General features: G+C 35.5%; 1 protein-coding gene across 1 annotated transcript in view; it reads right to left on the bottom strand.

The window, feature by feature from the left end:
* DPY19L3 (dpy-19 like C-mannosyltransferase 3) overlaps nucleotides 1-23058 on the bottom strand; it is a 46405-nt gene that overhangs the window by 9331 nt on the left and 14016 nt on the right. The window contains exons 5-16 of the mRNA XM_067540016.1: nucleotides 22756-22877; nucleotides 21764-21909; nucleotides 19949-20072; nucleotides 18917-19051; nucleotides 14715-14846; nucleotides 13569-13670; nucleotides 12469-12542; nucleotides 12078-12236; nucleotides 11010-11132; nucleotides 10090-10201; nucleotides 9371-9427; nucleotides 2143-2225 (exon numbers count right to left, since the gene is read on the bottom strand). Of these exons, the coding sequence (XP_067396117.1) occupies nucleotides 2143-2225; nucleotides 9371-9427; nucleotides 10090-10201; nucleotides 11010-11132; nucleotides 12078-12236; nucleotides 12469-12542; nucleotides 13569-13670; nucleotides 14715-14846; nucleotides 18917-19051; nucleotides 19949-20072; nucleotides 21764-21909; nucleotides 22756-22877 (1369 nt within the window). The remainder of the gene's footprint in view (nucleotides 1-2142; nucleotides 2226-9370; nucleotides 9428-10089; nucleotides 10202-11009; nucleotides 11133-12077; nucleotides 12237-12468; nucleotides 12543-13568; nucleotides 13671-14714; nucleotides 14847-18916; nucleotides 19052-19948; nucleotides 20073-21763; nucleotides 21910-22755; nucleotides 22878-23058) is intronic.

Raw genomic sequence — 23058 nt, 5'->3', positions numbered from 1 at the left:
ATCAGTAGAAATAGTAACTATTTCTATTAAGACCTTTCTAGAGTTGAAAGTTGACTGGAGTTAACCTGAGATTTGCCAGATTTATAACCTTTATTCTTTTACTAGTCAAGTGTCCAGTTATGAAGGATACAGATACTCTCAGATACATTCATCCTGAAAAGAAACTGTCATTTATTCACAGAATACCACATTAAAATATTATGGGATTAGCTGAAATTTGTATAGACAATAAAGCATATTCAAGGAAACTCTGTCAAGACCAATTTGGTCTCTGGACTGGAAAGACTGCAGCTGGCAAAAGAGGAAAGAAATATGTACACGAAAAAAACAGATGCTTGTTTTTTTTTGGTTTTTTTTTTTTTTTAAATTCCAGCCTTGATTTTGTGCATTCAAATTTTGCACACATTGTTGAATGCAACTATAAAGTTGGCATGCACCCATTTCAGGCAGAGCCAGTTCACACATTAATTGGTCTGTGATCAGAGTCTGTGGCTCAAAATATGGTGCCAAGAGTCTGAAAAAAGGGCAAAATTACTTAACATTATTTCTTGAAGCCTGGCATATGCATTAGCTTCCAGTATGAGTTCTCCTGAGCTCTGAAACTAGGCACTGTGGCATAGGTCAGTAATGGCACTATAAGGCAGAAATGCTGTACTTAGCTTATAGATGGAATATGACCACTTTGGTTTTTTTTTTTTTTTTTTTCTTTTTGGCCTAGACCCTTTGTTTGAGTTTCACATGATTTCTACCTTCCATCACAAATTAGGCCATTTTCACTCAACATTTGGCCTAGATGCTCTTGAAATCCAACCAAGCTTTGTCAAAAGGTCTGAATCTCAGTAAACTTTTTAACAAACCTGGACTCTGAATTTTTGGTAACATTTACTTGTGAATAATTACATTGATTCTTATAGGCTAGAGTAAGGAAATATAGCATTATGGTGTATAAGAGAGATTATTGCTGGGCATGAGAAAAGTTATTTTTAAACTGCTGAGTGACTAGTTCCATCACAATACACTGCACACAACCTATGGTTGCCAACTTCCAGGATTGTCCTGGAATCTCCACGAATTAAAGATTAAATCTTTAAAACAAAGATTAATCTTTGATGAAACCTCCAGGAATACATCCAACCAAAATGGCCCTAAATATCTTCAGTTATTCAAATGTGGGATATTAACAGCAAACTGGAGGAAAAGCTATAATGCAGTGTCACATGCAGGTGTTCCAAATATTTAAAGGCTAAAAAGCAGCAGGTTCAGGTTTTACTTTCCAAAATACTTTCTCAGGAACACAAAACTTTGCTTTAAAAATAATATAACAAAGGGCTGTCAGAATTCCAAATAAATGCAATTTCTAGGGATGACAAACAGCAGAGCTCTGGTAAACCCTGAGCACCCCCAGTGTAAACTTCAAACCAAGTCTGAGTAGATGTACTATAAACATTTTGCACACCTCTAGCACAGTGAACGTTGGGCTAAAGTCTAGTTTCAGTGCAGCTGTGTAGGTTTAATTTGGCTGTGAATTCTTAATACAGCATTTAGTCCACTGTCTGCACCAAAACCACCATACCCCAGTGTCAGTAAGTCTCCGTCTATGTACATATTTGTAGTGTTATTTTAAAGTCTGGGAAAGAGACTGGCACATGTGAAAAATCTTTTTTCAGAGCTCATACAAGTGAATGCTCTTCACTTCTTAATGCTATCTAAAAAAATAGTCAGAGGGAAGCAGAAGTGCATCTGAGGAGATATGAAAGGTCACATGGAGATTTATTGATTTCAACACATTTTATAACATACTGCAAATTTGACCATCACCTTCTCCAAACTTTTCAACCAAAGGAATCATCTATGCTTATCCACCCACAGGTGCTAATGGAGAGAATTTGTTTCCAGACCCCTTGTTGTCAAACAGCGGTAAACTGCTGTACCAGGATAGAGCAGGTTGGCAAGAGTTAAAACTAACTGTTTTCCATGGTCACTGATGTTCAAGTCCCTAGATATCCACTTCCCTTTATCATCCATACAGGTCATTATAGTTCACCAATGACCTGTGGCAAATGGAACAGAAGAGCACTATATCTAAGAATACTGGATTATTATAAAGAGCATTTAATTTAAATAAAATAAAAATCCTCTTACTTAATCCAGTTCATCAGCTCCACTGTGTCTGGATCATAGAATTCTCTCAGCTCTGATAGCTCATCCATCATTCCTGGCCAGAACTAGAATTACAAACAAAACAAACTGAAGACAAAATGAACAAACCATGTTCTGGACACTGAAACGGAGTTTAATTACTAGATGAATGGAAATGGCTGTCTTGAAGTATTGATCTTGCCTACCTTTATAGATGTGCTAGAAGGGTTCAGTATATTGGGAGGGTGTGGCATTTCATTGCCACTCTGGGGCCCGGTGAGATCCCTATTTGATGCTAGATGATCAGATAAGAGCAGAATGACCAAGGTAGCTTTTTAACTTAATTAGACCATTCCATGGCTTTGTCACCTAGAGATTAGATTACACCTTAAATATATTTGGAAACTGAAGCTAGTGGTGAATGTGGCAGTCTGCTTCTGAAGCAGATATTTTGAGAGTGCATTTCACCAGTGCTTTGGAATCTGTACTGGGTGCCTACTGGTTTAAATGATTTTAAATTATTCTAAATCAACTGTGTTGACTGCCTCTCTCCCAGTTTGATACTACTGCAGTTGAGATCAGAGGAGATGCATTGGATAAGGCTGTTTAAAAGAGAGGGACTGCCGTCAAGATGTCCTCTGAGTCCCTCAAATTTGGACTGAAATACCCCAGATCTGGTGACTATCCAACTGTTTTCATGTGCCATTGGGGAAGGTGATGAGGGCTGTTGCTTATAGGAGGGTGTGACATGTTTGTTTTGTTTAATTAGACTGTGGTTGTTTAATGTAAGCTTTAGCGGGTGAGCAGAGACTGCTGATGTGTGTATCTTGTCTTAGAAATGCCTTTCTAATTTCTGTAAAGGCACCCAGAGCACAGAATGGGTGCTATTTAGTTTACAACAAATCTAAATAAATACATAAAATTGTGGGAGTAGTGCTGTATCTAAGATTCCATAAAATCTATTGAAATAAAAATTCTGTGTGGAGAGGATCACACAGTTAATCTACATGTATACAAGTCCCGACATGCAGGAATACAAATATACCAGTAGGACTATGCTACCAACCTCCAGATCAAGAAAAGGATACTGAATGCACAATGTTGAACAAGATCAGAAGCAGGAAAACAAAAAGATTACTGGGCTCTGGCCCCGTCACAGATAGAATCAACCAGAAAAGCCTCTGTGGGATTCTCTGTGCTGATGCACCAAGTTTTCCTCATGCACCCATCCATCACTCCTCTGCCTCTCCACTACTGCCAGCCCAGCACTACTTTTTACTCATTTCTTTGTGCTCCTCCCAACAATTCCATGCACCCCACACTACTCCCCACAAACTAGGCCCCACACTGCTCAACTCAACACATCCTATGAGTAACAAGGGATTAGAGTTTGTATGATGGACAGACAAAGGTGTCGCACAGGGTCTTGGTCTCTGGGTTTCACTTTGGGGCCAGAGTGAAGGCTGTTTGGGTGACCTTTCTGATCATCTTCAAAAGTGCTTTACTCTTTTTCTTTAAGTGGGACCATAAAGAGAAGAAATTAAAGGGTTGTTTTTTTTTTTTTTTCTTCTTCTTCTTCCAAACCAACTTTCTAGCCTGGAGACAAGTTTTGTGGGGCTCAGTAACAATATATTTTTTAATTGAAAGCATGTGCCGTTTTGAAACAAAGTTATCAGGCAAACAATGTTTTAAGGTCATAAATTTTATTAAGAAAATGGCATCAAACATCAGAGAAATAATGAAAATAAATGTCTAAGGGCTTGTCTAAATGAAAATGCTGCACTGATAAAACCTGAACCTTCTAAATACTTCAGTTCAAGTGATACAAAAGGTCAGGTGGATACTTGACTCTGATATACGAGCATCTTATTTTAGTTTAACTAAACTTGTTCCTAATAGATCTGGGCAAAACCAAAAGAAATCACTCTCTTAGATAGCAGTGGGGAGGCTGTTTGGCCTAATGGATATAAGGTACTGGACAGACTTAGGAGACTTGGATTCTATCCCTAGCTCTGCCACTGGCCTGCTGGGATCCCTGGGCAAGTCTCTTCACCACTCTGTTTCAGTTTCCCCATCTGTAAAATGGGGATAATCACACTGATCTCCTTTGTAAGGTGCTTTTTGATCAACTGATGAAAAGCACTATATAAGAGCTAAGTACCATTTGGCATCAGTACAACTATTTGTTTAAACTCACAATTTAATAGACATTAGTGCAACTTTTGCATGTAGACAAATCTTTAGTCACTCTTCAGGAAAAGGAGACAGATGGAAATCAGCTCCTCCTGAAGAATGCAGCCAGATTATAGCATTCATACTCCAAGTGCCAACAGAGAGGGATTTGTATAAAGAAGTGTGTGCATGGCGGGAGAAAGGAGGGAAGCAGTTTCCCTCCTCTCATTGACTTGTGTAAACAGTATTTCCTCACAATCTCTGTGGCTGGATCATACCAGTTTCTTCTCCTCTTCCAATCTACTTTAACCCTGCTCACAGAGGCAGGACTATTTTTAAATATTATTTGTATTACAGTAGGGCCATAGAGCCCAGGCAGTGTACTAGGTAGGCACTGAACAATAATTAATGGTGTATAAAATTGAGGAAGGGAGATAAAATCTATCTGCACAAACACACGAAAAGCCCCTTCCCTTACAGTCTAAACAATTACTAATGCATCATCTAAATGAAAAAAACTGTCTGAGACAGACAATACTAAGAATAGGAATACATGATCAATTTTCATCCTAGCAAAAAGCAAAAGTCCTGCTTACTCTGATTGGTGTTGCTTAATATATATATAGTTTGCAGATGATTTGAGATTATTTTGTGTAGTCATGTCTAGAGAAGAATGTGAGGAACCTCAGAAGGACCTAACACCAAGGTAGGTGAATGGACAACTAAATCGTAAATTAAATTCAATATTGATAAATGCAAAGTAATGAACTTCGGAAGAAAAAATCTGAACTATTTGTACACCTCACGGGTCTACATTTCCTGTATCAGCTCAGGAAAATGATAAGGGCATCATGGAGCAGAGGTCTTTATTGAGCTGCCAGAATGTGCAGCTGCAGTCAAGAAAATAATGTTAGGATGTACAGGGAATAGGATCACAAAAAATTCAAGAAAGCTTTATAACGTGTTATAAATCAATTGTTTGCTCTCATCTGGAATAGCATCTGCACCACTAATCACTCCATCTCAAAAAGGATACTGCAGAACTGGAACGTTGAGAGAAGTGCACTGAGAATGATCAAAGGCCTGGAAAAAATCTCATATGAAGAGATATTGAAAAGATTGTGATTGTTTATCTTAGAAAGGAGAAAAATAAAGGGGACATGACAAAGTATAAAAATAATAAATAGTACAGACAGAAGTAGACTGGGAGCTTCAGTCTCGCTGCCTCGCAACACAAGAACAAAGGGACGTTCAGTGACACCTAAAAGATGGCAAATTCCAAACTGATAAAAAGAAATATTTTTTTCACAAAAGGCATAATTACTCATTGCCACGAAATGTCATTGAAGCCTAGAATTTAGCAAAATTCAAAGAGGGAATGGACAGTTAAAGGAATAAGAATATCCCCCATTATAGTAATGTTGTTTAAGAAGAAAGATAAAACCTATGCTTTAGGGTTTAAGCCAATCTCTAACTGTTCAGAGTTAGTATAAAACTTTCATGGGGGGCAGATTATTCCAAATCTCCCTATTTCAGGGTTCTTTCACCTTCCTCTGAAGCATCTGGTGCTGTCCATTGGCAGACATGGCACTGAACTACATGAATTGCAGGTCTGATCCTGCATAGCAATTCCTATTCTTGTAAACACATTAAATCATGTTTATAATGCACTTAGAGTCTCCTTTAAGATGCTATTTTAGTTCAACATTATTAACCCCAAACAATATCCTTAAAGACATTATACTCGTGACATTTTTTGTTTTAGTGATTGTGATCAGAAACCTGCTAGTAAATTAAAGAAGTTTGCAAGCTTTCCTTATAAAATGATTAAACCAAAATATTTACATTTGAGGGCCTAAAATTAGACACTTCAGTGGCCAGCTTTATAAAAGTGATGAACACCTCTAGCTCCCGTTGATCTTGGTTAGTGATGTCTGTGTTTGGCACCTCTAAAAATAGCGAGCCACTTACTTAAGTGAATAAATTCAAGCATCTAAATTTTGGCTTCATTGTCCAATGGAAAAGAGAGAATTGCTAAAGCTATTGAGACTGTTCCTGTTGGCCTAAAGATAAAAGCAACCAGGATGTTAAATATCACCCTTATGGATATTCGGCTTGAAAGTATAACTGAAAATAAGGGTATCCTTTCCTCATGTTTGTATGGAGCCTCAGTCTTAGGCTACCTTGTTAAAGATGCCTGTCTCAGGCAAGATGGATGCAGGCATAATGGATTACAATTAAGATAATTTTTACTCTCCTCAACTAAATTTCTCAAGATGTAGATTTACTTAAAATAGAGTCAGGATTTGATGGCATAATGGGAATTCTGGACTTATGTGGGAATAATGGGAATGAGGCATAATGGGAATTCTGGACAGCTTTGTGGCCTTTGCAAGTACCAACAACTTGTTTAGGAATAACTGACTCCTAAAAACATAATTGGATGATCTTTTATGTGTAAACTATATAGAATGTATATAGTTAGACATTAAACAACTTGGGTATTGTTCAAAATTTTTAGTCAACCAAAAAACCTTTTGTAAAATAACCAGTCAAACCTATAAACCTCAACCTGAAGCAATAACACACTGTGTAAATATGGAATGAAATCTAAGCGCGGTCAACATTAGCTGTGTATATCTGCATTACGCATGGAAATCCTCACACTTAGCTTTAGTTTTATGTGAAAGTTGTTGTCTGCGCTACACTAACGCAGACAATTCATGTGAACAGGAATGTAGATGTCTTGTAGGTCTCAAGACATGCTGTATAACTAATCTAAAAGCTGGCAAGTGCTGCATCCACAGCTGTAGCTGAAGAAATAATCTTTCAGGCAAACTATTTGGGATTGTAGCAACCACCTCTTCTAATGAAAGCTTCTTTTAAAATTTATTCAGCATTAGGTTGTTAATCCCTAAAATTTGCTGGTTTAGGGGAGAGGGCTAATGCATATTTCCTCTCATAAATGTAACCTCAATGGGTTCGCTTACAACTACTTCACAAAAACCAGATATGATGGCCAGTTAAACCTTCCTTTATATGTAATAAATACGGAAGCTGTTTATGCGGTCTGTACTCATATATGGTGTGAGCAGAATAATTCTTAGGTGGAAAGCAGATATCGTACATCTTGCTATTCAACAGACTCAACTTACACCTTCAGCTTTGTTGTAAAGTTTTTTGGATATATAAACCTTTTTCCTCTCAGTGGCAAAGCAATCTTCTGGATCTCTCTCAGTAGAGAGGACAATTGCTTTCTCAGGGCATACTCTAAGGTTTGGTTCATTGACAGCATTTTAATCAATTTGTTAAAAAGTTGTCTGCCCTGAGGAGTGAGTAATAGTCAAAATTTTGGAATAGCCATTTTCAAACTTTTATATTGATTGAATTCTCTGCTATCTAAGCTCAATCTTTTATTTTCAGAAAGTCCTTACTTAAAGGCCTGATCCTGAAAGATGCCAGGCATTTTGAAAGAGTCTAACCTCTTTACTCACATTGATCATTCAGCACATAGCAAGCAGGATTAAGCTCTTAAACTGAATTAGCCCAGGTATTAAGAAAAAGCAGACTATTTGGATACTGGGCTCTTCAGCAGCTTGAACACCCCTAAGGGCTTGATCCAAAGCCCACAAAAGTCAAAGGAGTCTCCTCTTTGATTTCAGTGGGCTTTGCATTGGACCCTATATGCTTCAATGACACTTGAAAGATCTCCACTTTTGAGGAGTAGGAGAGAATCTCATCATAGTTGATGTGTTATCTGAGACTGCATTTTGCAAAAGAAGGACTTGCCACGTCTAGCATGGATAGAAATGGATATCTCATTCATACTCAAGGATGTGGTGAGGTGTTGCCTTTCCTAAACTGGCATACCAGAAGGAAAAAAAATAGCATTCCTAAAAATGTGCAAAAAACCTCCAGCAAAATGAGAAAAGGAAACATGAGTTAGTGGGACACAGTGGTCTAGACTGTTAATAGTTTGACAACCCATTTTACCTGTGAACTGTATTTTTTTTGCTTTCAAAATAAATAAATAAAATGCACAAGGAGACATCCAACAGAGCTTCAAAATTTTCTCTATTGCTAGGAGGAGCTTCCTTGGTTGTTATGAAGAAGATTCCCTTCACTATTTTAACTTTGATAACAAGCTTCACCTTGAGTTTCTTTGAAGCTAATGATTTCAAGGGAAACATCTTGTCTCCCATTGGGTATAACAGAAATTATTTCTGCATCAAAGCAGCTCCTGAATTTTTTTGTTTCTATAAATATAGATTAAAAGATGGCCTGCCCAGTTGTCAATGTTCCATTAATGATCTAAAATTCACTGATGACAGACTAATCAAACTAATAGTCTACTTCATATATGCTATTATTATGGAACTTATTTTATCTTGGTGTTGCATAAACACCTTGTTTAATATATTTACACATAAAAGCTTGAGCCTTATCACTTGCTCCTGAGACAGAGTTAATGATAACACAATTCTTAGACTGGTTTAATAATTCTGCAGAATTACTTTAAAGATTGCATAAAATGTAGTAAAGCAGTAGAGTAGAAGATAATAATTTCTGCTCCTAAAATGGATCATTACACCAGTTAACAATCCATATCTTAATTGCAATTTATTCTTATATTAGAACCGATATAAGCTTACATTTTCAGAAAACAGGCATGAAAATAATTTCTAACTTATAACTTGCACACAACTACCACAATTGCACATTCACTTATGGTATCTTAGGATACAAGTGACCAGTTAGATGTGACTGTTAATTTGCATAAATGAATATACAATTAACATTTTTACACATGCAATTACATAATTTTCTTAAAATTGAGACATCATATTAGCTAAAACCCTTCCTGCCCAGTATTTTTTTTCAAATGTACAGTTTTGGGACAGTACAAATCCTATTCAGAAATAGCAGGCATATGTTTTTACATCCAATACATGGATCTCAAACTTCCTTCATATACAATTAGGAATTCCTTAAAAACAAAAAAGAAAATATTTTTGCCCATGGAAAAAATACCAAAACATTAAGAGGAAAATACTCTTACCTTATAGGAAAGGTACAGCAATGTGATGATTGGTACCAAATATCTAAGGACACATAGCTAAGACAAAAACCCAAAACAAACATTGATTAGTTTTTTGGCACAGTTTAAAGTGTTTGTTTTTATATAAATGTTTTTGTTTTTCCTTCATGATTGATGTACAGACCTTGCAATGGAATCTGCACAGACATAAGCATCCATCTTTACAGATCACATTTCAAGATCGGGGCCTATATTTGTTTGAGCTAAAGACCAATAGTTATAAAAATCATTCTATACAGAGGATTACAAACCACCACAAAATGTTACTTTATATTTATATATTTTAATTCTCCTATGAAGTGCAAAAAAATCTGCTATACAGTATAATAAACAAATTGTAAGTTTCTGTTTAAACTGCCCATTAATTCTAAAAAGTTCTATATTTATTTAGACAAGATGTTACAAGCCTTCACAGCTTCTTCTATATCGCCATCTAGTGCATTCAAATGGCATTGTTTAAACTAATGTTTTCCTGGGGTTTTGTAATCTAATTTAAATAATATTTATCTGAATACACATTTTAGAACTAAGTTGTTTTTAAATGTTTCTGTATACTGTATTTAAGAGGCCTCAAAACATTTGATTCATTTTTGTATCAACCTTTACAAATATGAAGCTTCATTTGTCTAATTATGGGAAAATACAGAATTCCAAATACTGTCAAGGAATATAGATCTAACCCTTTGTGGGGTGTAAAGACGAACAGATTTCAGGACAAATCCCCAAACTTCGGCACTGCACAAACCAAAAGAAGCAAATACACACATATGGGATGTCCAAAGGTACTTCATTCTGTAAGATAAGCAAATTTTCATTGATCACATGGAGCTATGATGAATTGTACTACTGTACAAAGAAGCTTGAAATTTTTTTATAGGTAAATGTTGGTAAAAGTCTATTTTACCAAATACTCACAAACCAATAAAATGTATTTTCATCAATAATAATCAAAAATTTACACAATTATCCTTGAACTTTTTAGTTTAAGGATATTTTACTTTGTACATTTTGACATGTGACGTTGACAATTGTTTTAATGATTCAAAAACTTTAACTTTTTGAAGCTCAATGTCTACTACCATTAAATAATTATCTGACCCTCCCTATTTTCTGACACCCCCCCCCCCCAATTTCACATGAATTTGAAAAAATTACAATTGAAGAAAATGCTTAGTGTTTTTATCAGTTGAAATTATACAAAAGTAAAAACTGAGTTCTGCCAAGCCTATGTACAACCATGAAAAATATTTTGATGTCTCGTCAGTAACTTCAGAGCAACTTCAAACAACTTTCCTGTGCTCCCAGGACACTGAGGATTGGGAGCTTAGCAGAAGTGACTGACTAAAAGATCGTATTTATCAGCTTGACAAAAAGCTTGAAGTGAAATAGTTGGCTCTCAAATTTGTGTGTTGTCTTTGTGGTCTGACTGTTTTGGGAAAGATCCTGCTGGAAAGGGTTAATTACACAAGGAAGCAAGCAGTAAGGTAGGGAAAGCAGGAGGTTTCATGGGATCATGACTAGCATATTACACAAATTAAATATTCAATAGCTTTCAAAGACCATAATGAAATATCTTTTTTAAAGGTATTTTTAAAAATACCTCATTGTGCTTAAAGCCAGGCATCCAAAAAGAATGGTGTGCATTAAACTGTAGGCAACTCCAGGCGTCAATACTATTGTGCACATTTCCATTTTATCCATGGATTGGACGTTAGCTGAACTACTAAACAAACAAACAAAAAGAAACAGTGTGGTGCTAAGCTCAGCAATACATTCTTTTAAAACCACACATTTGCATGCAGTTTAAAATTATTTTAACCTCTTGAATGGTGTTTAACTATCCCATCTGCAGCATAATGATAATTTATAGTAAGGTCTAAAAGCACCTCCATAATAAAATGTCAGGTCTTCTGTTTTCATCTCTGATTTGAAGGGCATTTAAAATAATGTTTGTGTAATTATTTACAATTATAATGCAAATAATTAACACACAAACAAATTCACATGAAAAATGTAGTGACTGCCAATACAAAATTTACCATTTAATTTGGTTGTTTTGGTGTGGAACAAAATTTATGGCCCAGAATCTCAGCTGTATCCACGTATGTCAGCACTGCAAAGGAGTTAACTGCAGCTCCCTGATTCTGGGGCCAGTTTTATATTGACCCTGGCATAGATTAAAACAGCATTGGGACTGCTCACAAATTGGGACTTGCTGGAATGCAGTAGTGCTCCAGCCATGTCCTTCCTATCCCAGTGCCAAGGGCATGATAGATTGACATAGCCTGTTTGTTAATTGGGGACTGCTCCATGCAGGGGTGATTCTACAGTGGAAACAACTGATAGCTCTCCAGCTGCTTTGCAGAGAGGGACTAAAATGAATTAAAGGAACTGTTTTTTGTACTAGGTAGTAAATGACTCTATTTTTTCTTTTTATAGTAAAAATAGTTTGGGGCGCTATATAAAGACTGATTATAGCTAAATCTTATTACACACTTTACAGTTTGCACTTTGGATACGAAGTGATTTACTTTGTCTTATTTTTACAACATATCGTCTTGTTCTCTGTTCAGTACTAGTGGTAAAGTGAGCTGAACACTGCTATATCTATTGCTAAGCCTACTGAAGAAAAATTCAGGAAAATCTAGTGTTTTGACACATACAGTACCTGAGATTCTTAAAAGCAACAGCAGCAGCTGCTATTGCCATCAGCAAGAGAACAAATAGGTAGGCATAAAAAAGTAATGTATCTGAGAGTCTTGCAAAAGTATTAAATGGCAATAGACCAAATGCTTCTTCACAGAGATACAGGTTAGCATCGAAATCTCTAAAACAAAGAAGAATAAAAACTGTCATATTATAGATTTCATAACTGGTGGTTATATGAAAGGTTCAGAGTGTCCATATTCTTTTGAGGCAATTGTGAAACTATGCATATTGGTGAAGAATTCTACCTCTTGTTCTTAGATCTGAAGTAAATGTTGACCCAAAGGTCTAATTTTGACAATGAGTGGATAAAATAAAGTAAAACTAGGTCTTCAGAGTAACTGATATCCTACCTTGTTGCTCCAAATCCAAATTTTGCTTTCAGGAATTTAAATATATGTTCATCTGACTCAAGATTCAGAATTTTCTATTAAGGAAGAAAATAAAGTTACCTTTTTCTGCTAGAAACTAGAATACAGCTTCGCTTCTCTTAAAGACTTCATATTATAAAAATTATTTTGAACAACTGAAATTGTAAAACAATGAAATTGTTCAGTTGTAGCCTTAAAGTGCACTTTTACTGCGATAAGAAACTTTGCAAAAATGGCATTGTGGAGTTTTATATTTCTTTCAATATTTTTTGTATCCTCTGTTCAATTTCCCAGTTACTTTTCTAACTGAGTGTCTTGAGATCTCAGCCTGCGGTCTGAAAATCAACTTGGGTTCTTTTTGCTTTCATGCATCTTCACTAATAGGACAAATTTATGCCTTCGATTAGGTTACTTAACACCATTGACTTTGATCATGCCCTATCATAAATGTGTCTTGAAGAACTCCTCTGCCTTCAATCCTATTGTCTACTAGTTTTGATCTATTGTGCAAGCAAACTGTTGATGCATAAGGACTACGTCACGCTCCCTTAGTTCCATTAGCTCTGCAGTGCTAACGGAAGTATAGAAGTAGGAAAAAAACACTTGTCACATTAAAGTGTGTAGATGCCTCTGTGTACACATGGAGCAGATATGAATAAGAAGCTGGTGGTTTGTTTGGTTTTTTTATATATAGTAACTTTGGAGTAGAACTGCACTTTAAATAGACTCCTATCCACTTAAAAAGTTAACAGAAATGGATGAAAAACTTTGCAAGTTGCACAAGTGTCTTGTGCTAGAAAGCAATATTTGCCTTATTCTTTCCATTGAACTACTGATAAAGTTATGCACATAAGTGTATACATATTTCTTTGTAGAAATGGGGTCAACTTATGATCAGAGGGCTCCAGAAAAGAGAGGTTAAAGAGATTTTTGGACAAAAAGGATCAGAAACGCAATCTTTTCAGCTCTTAAAATCTGTTTTAAATGTGGCAATCTCATGACTTACTAAACAAAGTTGCTTACTCTACGTATATTTATCAAATTCCTAACTTACATATATAGAAAAGATCATATTTACATACCTTAATGAAGTTATTAACTATAAGTGTCAAACATAACACCATGAGTACATGGAAGAAAAGTTTCCCAAGTCTATTAAGCAAGCATCCCATTTTCATGTTTTTCTAGAAATTAAACGGATTAGTATTTTAGTTTTTTAAAACAAGATTTAGGATTTGTATACATCTGGAACAAAAGATGAAATAAACTGCTTGAAATTGTTTATTAAATGTGATCAAAAACTATTACTACATTAGCCTAATGCAAGCAAGGAAATTAACTTTGGCAACACATCCAGAAGAGTGCAAATTTTTACACAGAAAGAGAGGGACCAAAGGTGTACTCACTGCACAGACATCCTTTAACTTCAGTGGCCTGGCTGAGCTCTATGGATGGTCAAGCAGGTTTTCAGGATTCTCTCTGAGGTGGCCTCTTTGTGCCTATCTGGTTTCCCAATCCTAGCACTTTCTCAGAGGTATAGACTGATTCTGACCTCAACCACCATGTGTCTTCCCCTCCCCCATCAACCTGGGAAACAGTGCTTTCTCAGTGTTTCATTCAGCATGAGTATCTGCTAGACTACATGGCTTTTGCATGATCTTCCAGTTTAAAGCTCCCACTTTAAAAGTGCTCCTGGCCCACTCACAGGCAGTTTGGGATGGGAGCAGGCCTTGTCTAATTAGAGGATCACAGTTCTGGTCTCCATACTCATATAGGATGGGTCAAGAACTGTGATCCTTTAATTAGACAATGGGTTTGACTTGGGCCTCCTTCCTACAAAGGATTCTGATAGACTTTAATCTAAGCAGAGCCTCACTGAAATCAATAGAACACCATCTGTGTACAGATCTGTTCATACACATTCCTTTGCAAGATCAGGGTCTCAGCTTGCACAGTTGTAAATGTTAATAGCAACCACAGACTTGTGACATTGCTGATATCCAAAACGTTGTTATAATTTGGAAGGTATCAATTAATCCATTAACTAAGTAATAGTTATCAATGAGCCTTTAGTCTACTGGAAATCTTCTAGTCAGAGCTAATAAATAGCCTGTTGAAAAAGAGTGTTGAGGAAGGAGAGAGATTTCTCTAAAAATGGGAACTACTTTTAAATTTACCATACTGCTTGTTTACTACTTTAAAAAAAAAAAAAAGTTTTGAGCACATACCTGAACTGTTCTTGCAAGTAAGATTGACACATTAAAACTTATAAGTAGGGATCCAAGAATCATGGAATTAAAGAATTGTAGAACACTGACCAGTAGTATGCTTGTTAATTGTATAATGTAGAGCCATGTAACCTGCAACAAAGATATGTTATGCATGCCAGAATATTTTTAAAAAATTTGCTTTTCCCTGAACAAAAGTAAGTATTTTTACTGTTTGGCTCCTCTCATTTACATCAGTCACTTCTGAAACTCTCACAATACCGCATTTAGTATTAGAACATTAGATTCAGTGATATTACCCTATCCTCATATAATATTCACATGCATCAGAATCAATAATTAGGTTAATAGTATTTTATGCTTTTGCAATGAATGTTTGATGCCACAGTGACCTAGGCATATGAATATTACAACAAGGAAAACATCAATCACACAACATGGTTTAAGTGTCTTGGGTAAGTCTTTCTATTCCAGCATTTGGGATGACAAATATTTGTGCTTTTTACAGGATTATCATTGACAGTAAATAAAAATGTTAGTTCCTTTGTGTACTACTGCCTTGACCTTCTTAAGACACTACAATAGATAAAGATGCTCAACTGGATATTCATTTAGAAAACAATTGATTTTGCTGATGTATCATACTGTGTGCTTCTTTTAATTAGAACATTGCATATGGTAGAGCCAGAGTTCAATCTTGGATTACAGCATTGGCCCAAATCAATATCATATGGCACAATAAAATCCACTTTTAAATCTTTTTGGAACAATATTCTGTGGCAAGTACACTTTAAAATATCTTAGAATTATTTAGGATGAAATGAACTGCCAAACTTTGTGGTAGCTGCCGAGATATATCGATGGCTACTGGAGCTTATGTCTGCAGATGTAAATAAGAGACCTTTTGTGAAGTCTTGGAATATTTATAAAGCAGATTAGGAATAGTTTTAGTATTTCATCCCTTGTTGATTTTTAAGCATAAATTAATTTAATTGCTTTAAAATTCAAGTCACCATCCTCTTGACTCAAGCTGTCTGACCGTGAATTATTATTCAAGCTACTCAGAAAAACTAGCCATGCAGCTCTGCATTACCCATTCTTAAAGACTGTCTGTTGGATCATCTTACAGATAACGTAGCAATACTTACAACACATGTTGAGATCATCTCAATGGAACAAGTAGGCTTTTTATTTTGAACTCAAGGAAAATGTCGCCTTTTCATAGCTAAATTATCACTCAGCTGATAGTGAATTCCAGTTTTTAATCTTCCTTACAAGAACCGTTTTGTCAGTTCAGTTCAGCAGCATAGTGATGGCTGCTGTCCTATGGTACACTTGAATGTCTCAAAGGTATAATTTGTCTGGTTTGTTGCTGCAACAGCAATAAGGTCCATTCTATTTCTCCTTTGGATGTATGGTGCAGTGCCTATAGCTGTCTTTCAAACTAGGATGTCAAGTTGTCAAGACAACCTTCATACATTCTTATGACTTGGCTAAATAGTTATCTTCACAGTTTATCTAACAGATTTATCATTTGTGCAGATGCTTGCATAATCAAGATCTTAGATTTCCCATGTAAGAATTTTTTTGTTAATTTTTTTGGAGCTCTGATGATGGTTCAAAAGCTGGAGGAGCACCTTATTGTATACATTTAATAGATAAACATCTCTGGAGGCATCTAGTACAACTGACTTGGGAGCTACAAGTAATATGAACATTAAACTACATACAACTATACAAAAAATTATGGAGATATTGCAGTGGTATTCAGAGTACTATACCCTTTCAGGAGCCTGATTTATCTTGCATACCCAAGTTTCACCTCATTTAAAAACTACTTGCTTACAAAACCAGATCTAAGAATACAAAAAAGTGACACAGCACACTATTACTGAAAAATTGCTTAAATTCTCATTTTGTCTATGAAATTTTAGCTTGTACTGACTTTGCTAGTGCTTTTTATGTAGCCTGTTGTAAAATTAGGCAAATATCTGGATGAGTTGATGTACCTCTCATGTACTCCTGATTTGAGAACCACTGAGAGATTGGACCTAGTTCTAACCCCTAGTGACTTGAGAAGGGTTGCGTGGATGTAATTCATAAAATAATTGTGCCCATTTTATGGTTTCTATAGATCAACAGAAATCATTGCATTATTTGTCATCCAATGTCATACGTTCTATAACCTGCAAATCATACTAATTCAAATAAAAGTTTTTGTAATTTAGGATGTAAGCAGAAAATCTCTCAAACCAAAAAACTTACAAATCAAGATATTTAAAACTGGGTCCCTAAAGTTAGGCTCCTAAATTCTTATTCAGGCATATAATTATGTAACCTGATTTTCAAAAGGTGCTGTGCACCCAGCAGCTCCTATTGAAGTAAGGGGGAAACCTTGGACAATAGGTATGCAAACATATATGGAGCATTTAAATACGAATAAATTTTAGTTTCTGCTGAACTACTACAGGAATATAAACTTCTCTTATGGTTGATCACATCCCCAGGACTGTTGGAACTGAAATCAGAATGATCGTTTAGGACTTTCCTTAGATCATTCATACTTGTTCGTTATGAGTATTATGGGATTCAAATAGCCTAGTGGCTTAGCAGGATTACTCTTGTAATCCTTTTTTAAATTAGTTGTTATAATTTACAACCTAGTTTTTTGCTCCGACGTGTTTTGTTTAAAAGGTTTTTAAAATGTAAAAACAATGTTTTTCTTAACTTTATTTTTTCCCTTTAAATTAACATTAGAACCTATTAACACTGTCCATTTTCTTATTCATAGATGAAGTTTATTTAAGTGTTACAATTAGCATACTATTACATTGGGAACTAAAAATAATCTGAGAGAAACGTTTATTACCTGAATTATTTTAACTGATCATACACTGAAGTGAAAAACATCGTTCATGGGAATGACAATAAGTAAAGCTTGTAAATCATAAGCTTGACAGATGATTATTACTTTTTGATAAATTCTCATCCGTTAATTTATTAAGGATGTATATTCTCAACAAAACATATTGAAATATAACTGGGAGTTACTTTCCACCACTGCAAATTCACATACAGCATATGCTAAAAATATTCTACAAATTTTTTTAACTGTACAAAAAATGTGGTGTGTATAGAGTTCTCTGGAATAAACCTTGCTATGTATTTTTTCAAAATTTAGATATTCCTCATTTTGTTTTTAGAATCTTAACTTTTTTAAAACAATCAATATGCACAGAGATGCTTTATGCTATTGTATAATTTATTGCTTCAAAATAATATCTGAGAATACTGCATCCGGTTTAAAAGTCTTTATGCAACTACCTTTGTATTTTACTAGACCTAATTAAAGCCCTGATCCTACAAAGATTTATGCAAGTGCTTAGCTTTACACACTAGTAGTCTCAATGGGGTGGGACCATTCATGTATGTAAAGCTGACCACAAGCATAAGTCTTTATGACATCAGGACCTTAGTCATTATCATTTTAGCAAGAATACAGAAGTTTCACACTTTCATGTATTTAGTGCTGCCACAGTGCGCAAATGGTAAAATCCATGTTTGACGACTATTTGTGATCACAACTGTAGCTGACATGACTTCATTTGATTACAATCTCCAGTGTAGGCATTTTTTAAAATCTTGTTTTATAAACAAACAATTTTAGCAGAGGCTGGGGTAAGACTACTGGCTTAGTAAGGTTTTAGCAGAGTTTCTGAACATGAGCCCCCATACCTGCTTTCAGATTTGCATGGTTGCAAGCATGTATCGGTAAAGAACCAAATGTAGGATTGGGGCCCTAGTTTGTAACTATATAATTGCTGTGGAGGTAAACAGATTTACCATCAAGTTTTGATTATAATCCTATTTTGAAAATGATCCCCAAAACACTTTTATAACATAGTAGAGGACAGAGCTTCACAATTATAGAACCCAGCAAGTGAACAGGGACAAAGCCAGACAAACATTCCAACTGAAAAATCATATTCAGTTACCAAAAAAAGGTGTATGTTCAAATTACTCAGTTTCATCTGTTATATATAGGTAATACTTAATGTGGTCTTTAATAATATGCAGAGCACTTCTGTGATTGCAGTTATGTGCTACTTTCAGTTGTAGAACACTGTGCTAAGGAACTTCTCAAAACTATCTTAGTATTGAACAGAGAGAAAAAGTATGGTCATAGCCAGAAATAAGATTACCTTTGTTGTGGGAAGCATGTCAAGACAATCCAATATGAATAATACTAATGCTTGTATCAGCATCATAAACTGATTAAACTGCCAAGTCAGGCTAAAGAGAAAGGTTGATAGGAACACGGCCAGAAGTGTCAGTTTCTGGAAAGAGAAAGCTCTTATGTAACTTGCATACCTCCATCAATAAGTGTTTGGGGTTTATTTTTCCTCTTGAGTTAAATTAAAAAAGTACATCTCTAGAGTATGAAACTGAAACATCTTAACTTCTAATTACAATAGTTGGATTGCTATGGGACAGCTGGTATTTAGAGTTTCAAGTATTCCAATCTACATACACAATTCATTTTGCAGGTGCAAAATTGCAGCAGCAAATTTTACAGTTGTAATTTCACCTGGAAAAATTGTTGGGTCTCAGCTTTTTGAAAACTCACCTGATAGACTCACATGGGGTATGTTGTGTTGTTATGTTATTAATTATGATGTTGACCAATTCTCAAGTAATGCTGACAGTTGCATAAACTGTCATGTACATGCTTTTACTGCTACCACTCACGATTACCTCAATTTTTTTCATGTAATATAGATTAAAGTAGGGGAAAAAACCTTTCATCTTTGGTCTTTGCAAGCCTTTTTCCTAACCCCTCTTTGGGGGACACCCTTATGACATCCCAAATATATAAAACTGTCTCCCTTTTGTGGTCTGTACAGTTTCCCTTTCAACAGTAAAATCTCTTTTTTTAAAACAGATTTTCTTTTTGCAAATGTTTTCAGTCCTGAGTGCATTTATCAGTGTTTGCACCCCTTCATATTTTAATTTGTTTAAATTAAATTAATTGCAGGCTCCTCAGAGTAGCAATTTTTTCTACCATCTATTTGTACAGTGCCTTGTACATTTCCATCACTATTAATATTTAATAGTAAAGTGATTTCCTTCTGATTTATAGTTCGTTATCTGAAGCACACACTTCCATTTCATCAGCTTCCTGGAATTTCAGACACTAGCTTTGCTATATCAAATACATTGTTAGAAATACTTACTTCATGAAGAGGCTTTAAATGAGGTCTGAATAGGTATGTGATTGCTGCTATCTGAACTGCAAAGAATGGCAGTGCCCAGTTCTCTCTTAATGGAATGGTGAATTCTACTCTTGTGGTATCTATTCTGCACAAAACAAATACAGAGATTCATAAATACAACCAAATCCCAGTCTCCTACAATGAAGATTTCAATTAAAATTGAAATTGTATTTGCAATATTTTCAGTAGTCTACTTTGATCATATGTAGGTTGCTGCAAATTGTTTCTCAGGTAGCTGACTGGTGAGTCCACTGAACATTCATGGCCCTGAAAACTTGCCAGTGATTCTTTCATTCCTTTTTGTGACCAAAATTTCTTCCTCTTGAATCTTTACCTTCCCTTGTTTCCAGACAGCTGTTACTGCGCAGCCAAGCCTTCTCTTAGGGAGCAGAGTTAGGGTGATCTAAATAAAAGTGTTGGCACTCTTCAGGTCAATAGCAATATTTTTCTCCACAGTTTGGCTTTCAGGGGCATAGCTGAATAGATAGTTATCATTTTCCTCACTGTAACTCAGTGCACTGTATTAATGGCATGACTGAATTCCATTGAACTGGACAGCAAGAGACTTCTTGCCTTTCTTGAAATATTCTGATACTAGAACTGTTATCAAAAGTCAAAGGCAACCACTCTGCACTGTCATTTCCAGAACCACAGGCAAATGTAAATAATCCCATGTCCTTTTCTCCTTATGTAGCTGAAGTGTTTTCTAAAAATGAAAATATAACAACCTATTTATCTGAATCATTCTTATTTGCAAGACCCTAGAACCTGAAATTGAGTAATTTCATGTCCTCAGATATGCATCCTTTGGACAGAAACTCCCCATTTATTCATATTGATCCCATGTACTCATTTTATCAGGATTAAATAACATTCTTCTACTATACATGATTTATCAGAAAGTTGTAGAGAAAACAAGTCTATTCCAAGTCTTCCATATGTTGAAAAAATGACCTTTTAAATAAAGACATGAACTACCACATATTTTAGAATTATTTTCTCCTCTACAGAACACTAAGAACACTAGATAACTAAAGGAATCACTCTGTAACTGATTTGCTTACTGTCAAATTCCTTTACAGTAGTTAAAACTGCTGATTAACATTCAAACAGCTTTTATTTTCTTGATTTAAGTTACAGAAAACCACTGTAAGTTCAAGAACCAGCCTGCTTTGCACTGCCTTACCACCAGCTTATCTGACCTCTTAAGGATTCCCTGAATTGAGGAATCTTTAGGTGCATAGCAGCACAGCAGTTCCTACCAGGTGTATTTATAGGGGAACAAAAGGAGTAGTTGAGACATAAGTTCTGGTTACCCTAACCTGCTGGACCAGCCCTTTGGGGCTGTGGGGCATCTGGCATAAGTCACTGAAGTTCTTGGAGTACTTTGACTTGCATTGAGGAGGTATGAGGCTGGCACAGAAGACCTGCACCATATGGGAACTGCGCTGGTGGCCGAAAGCCACCTGTGAATCCTTGCTTCAGAGTTTTGTGCCAAAAACAGAACTTGGATATGCCACATAGAGAAAGTTCTGAACTAGAACACTGAATTCAGACCTCCTCAAACTCTTGACTCTAATTTTGCAGCTTCAGCCTACCTCTAATCATATTTATGTTTGTTTTTAAATATCTGGCTAATCTAAAGAGAGATCCTAACTGCTGTTGTATGCTCTCGCTTACCCCAATTTAATCCTAGCAACAGACTGTTTAATATGTCTTAACCTTATATGTCAGAAAATAAAACTTTAGAAGGATCACATGTTTATTCACACTCACCTGTTTGTAATATACCAGAAAGCTGCTAACAAACCCGAAAGCCATGTTCCACTAAGAAGCCAGCTGGTTACATACAGAGCAATGACATAAACTGCCTGAAGTCCAAACAAAGTGTAGATATAAAAATAAACAGGCTCTAAGTACTTCTGTAAAACAGGAATATTGAAGTTGTTAAATTATTTCCAGTATTTTATAAAATTAATGTGAATTTAAAGGCAATCACTTTTTTATGCAAAACGATACAAATAATGTTATCTTGTGTTTTTACTTGTCTTTATATTTTTTCAAAAATACAACATTTACCATTGACTCAGTGATTCAAAAATCTAATTGACGTGTCTAAATGTAGATTTACTGATAGTCCATAATGATATGAAGAGCTGTTGAGCAAACACATTCAAAACTATCTATTTAAAGTCCCATCTTATATTCTTGTGGTCTCCCCGTCAATACTCTGTCCACTCACAGGGAGGGAACTCAACAGCAACAGCTGCAGGGATCTTCACATCCCTTTTCCCACAAGGGGAAAGTGAGCTGCTAGCCAGAGAAAAGGTAGTAGGAAGGCTACATTTGCTCTTCTTGTTAACTGAGGCAAGCTAGGAGAGTTCCCCCATAATCCTGGCCTACTACAAGGCAGGCACTTGGCCAGACCTATTCTGAGTCTTAAAACCCAGTGCGTGTGCGTGCGCACACACATTTAAAATGGCAATCAAGGGTCTTGTTCCTTTTGCAGATGCATATTCATAATGGCAGCCACAGGCTGGTAATTCAACCATTTTAAAATCTTTAAGATTCGGTTTTCCTATTGTGTTCATGAATGATTGCATTTGAAAACTAAAGTTTTTTTTGTTTTGTTTTGTTTTTTATTTAAAACAATTGAAGGAATATATTATCCTTCAAAATTAACCAAAATGAGGGCTGTCATTCACTGGGGAGCTTTCATGATGTATCCATGTATAGTTATTTATTTAAAGCCATAATTAAATATCTACCTGAATGGGAAGAATCCTATATAGAATACTGAGAAACACCTCTTGGTAAACATTCATTCTTTCAAGTATGTTGATTGTCCTCAGAGATTCAGTTTTATTGTCATATATTAAGCCACGTAAACCTAAATGTTAAAGAGAAATTAAAATAGAATATCTTTCTTTTTCCCACTTCAGTTGCACAGTGAAAGGTTTACAAGTTGTATTTTAAGGTCTTCCATGAAAGACTTTGCAAAGCTTTCAGACAAAGATTCAAAACATGGTTTTAATATATGGTTCAATTACTAAAATCTAAAACTTTAACAA

This window comes from Emydura macquarii, unplaced genomic scaffold (genome assembly GCF_026122565.2).
Source record: "Emydura macquarii macquarii isolate MOO-44397 ecotype Brisbane River unplaced genomic scaffold, CSIRO-AGI_Emac_v2 contig_561, whole genome shotgun sequence".
NCBI lineage: Eukaryota > Metazoa > Chordata > Testudines > Chelidae > Emydura > Emydura macquarii.
Note: the sequence above shows the minus strand (reverse complement) of the source record. Positions and strands in the feature narration are given on the sequence as shown.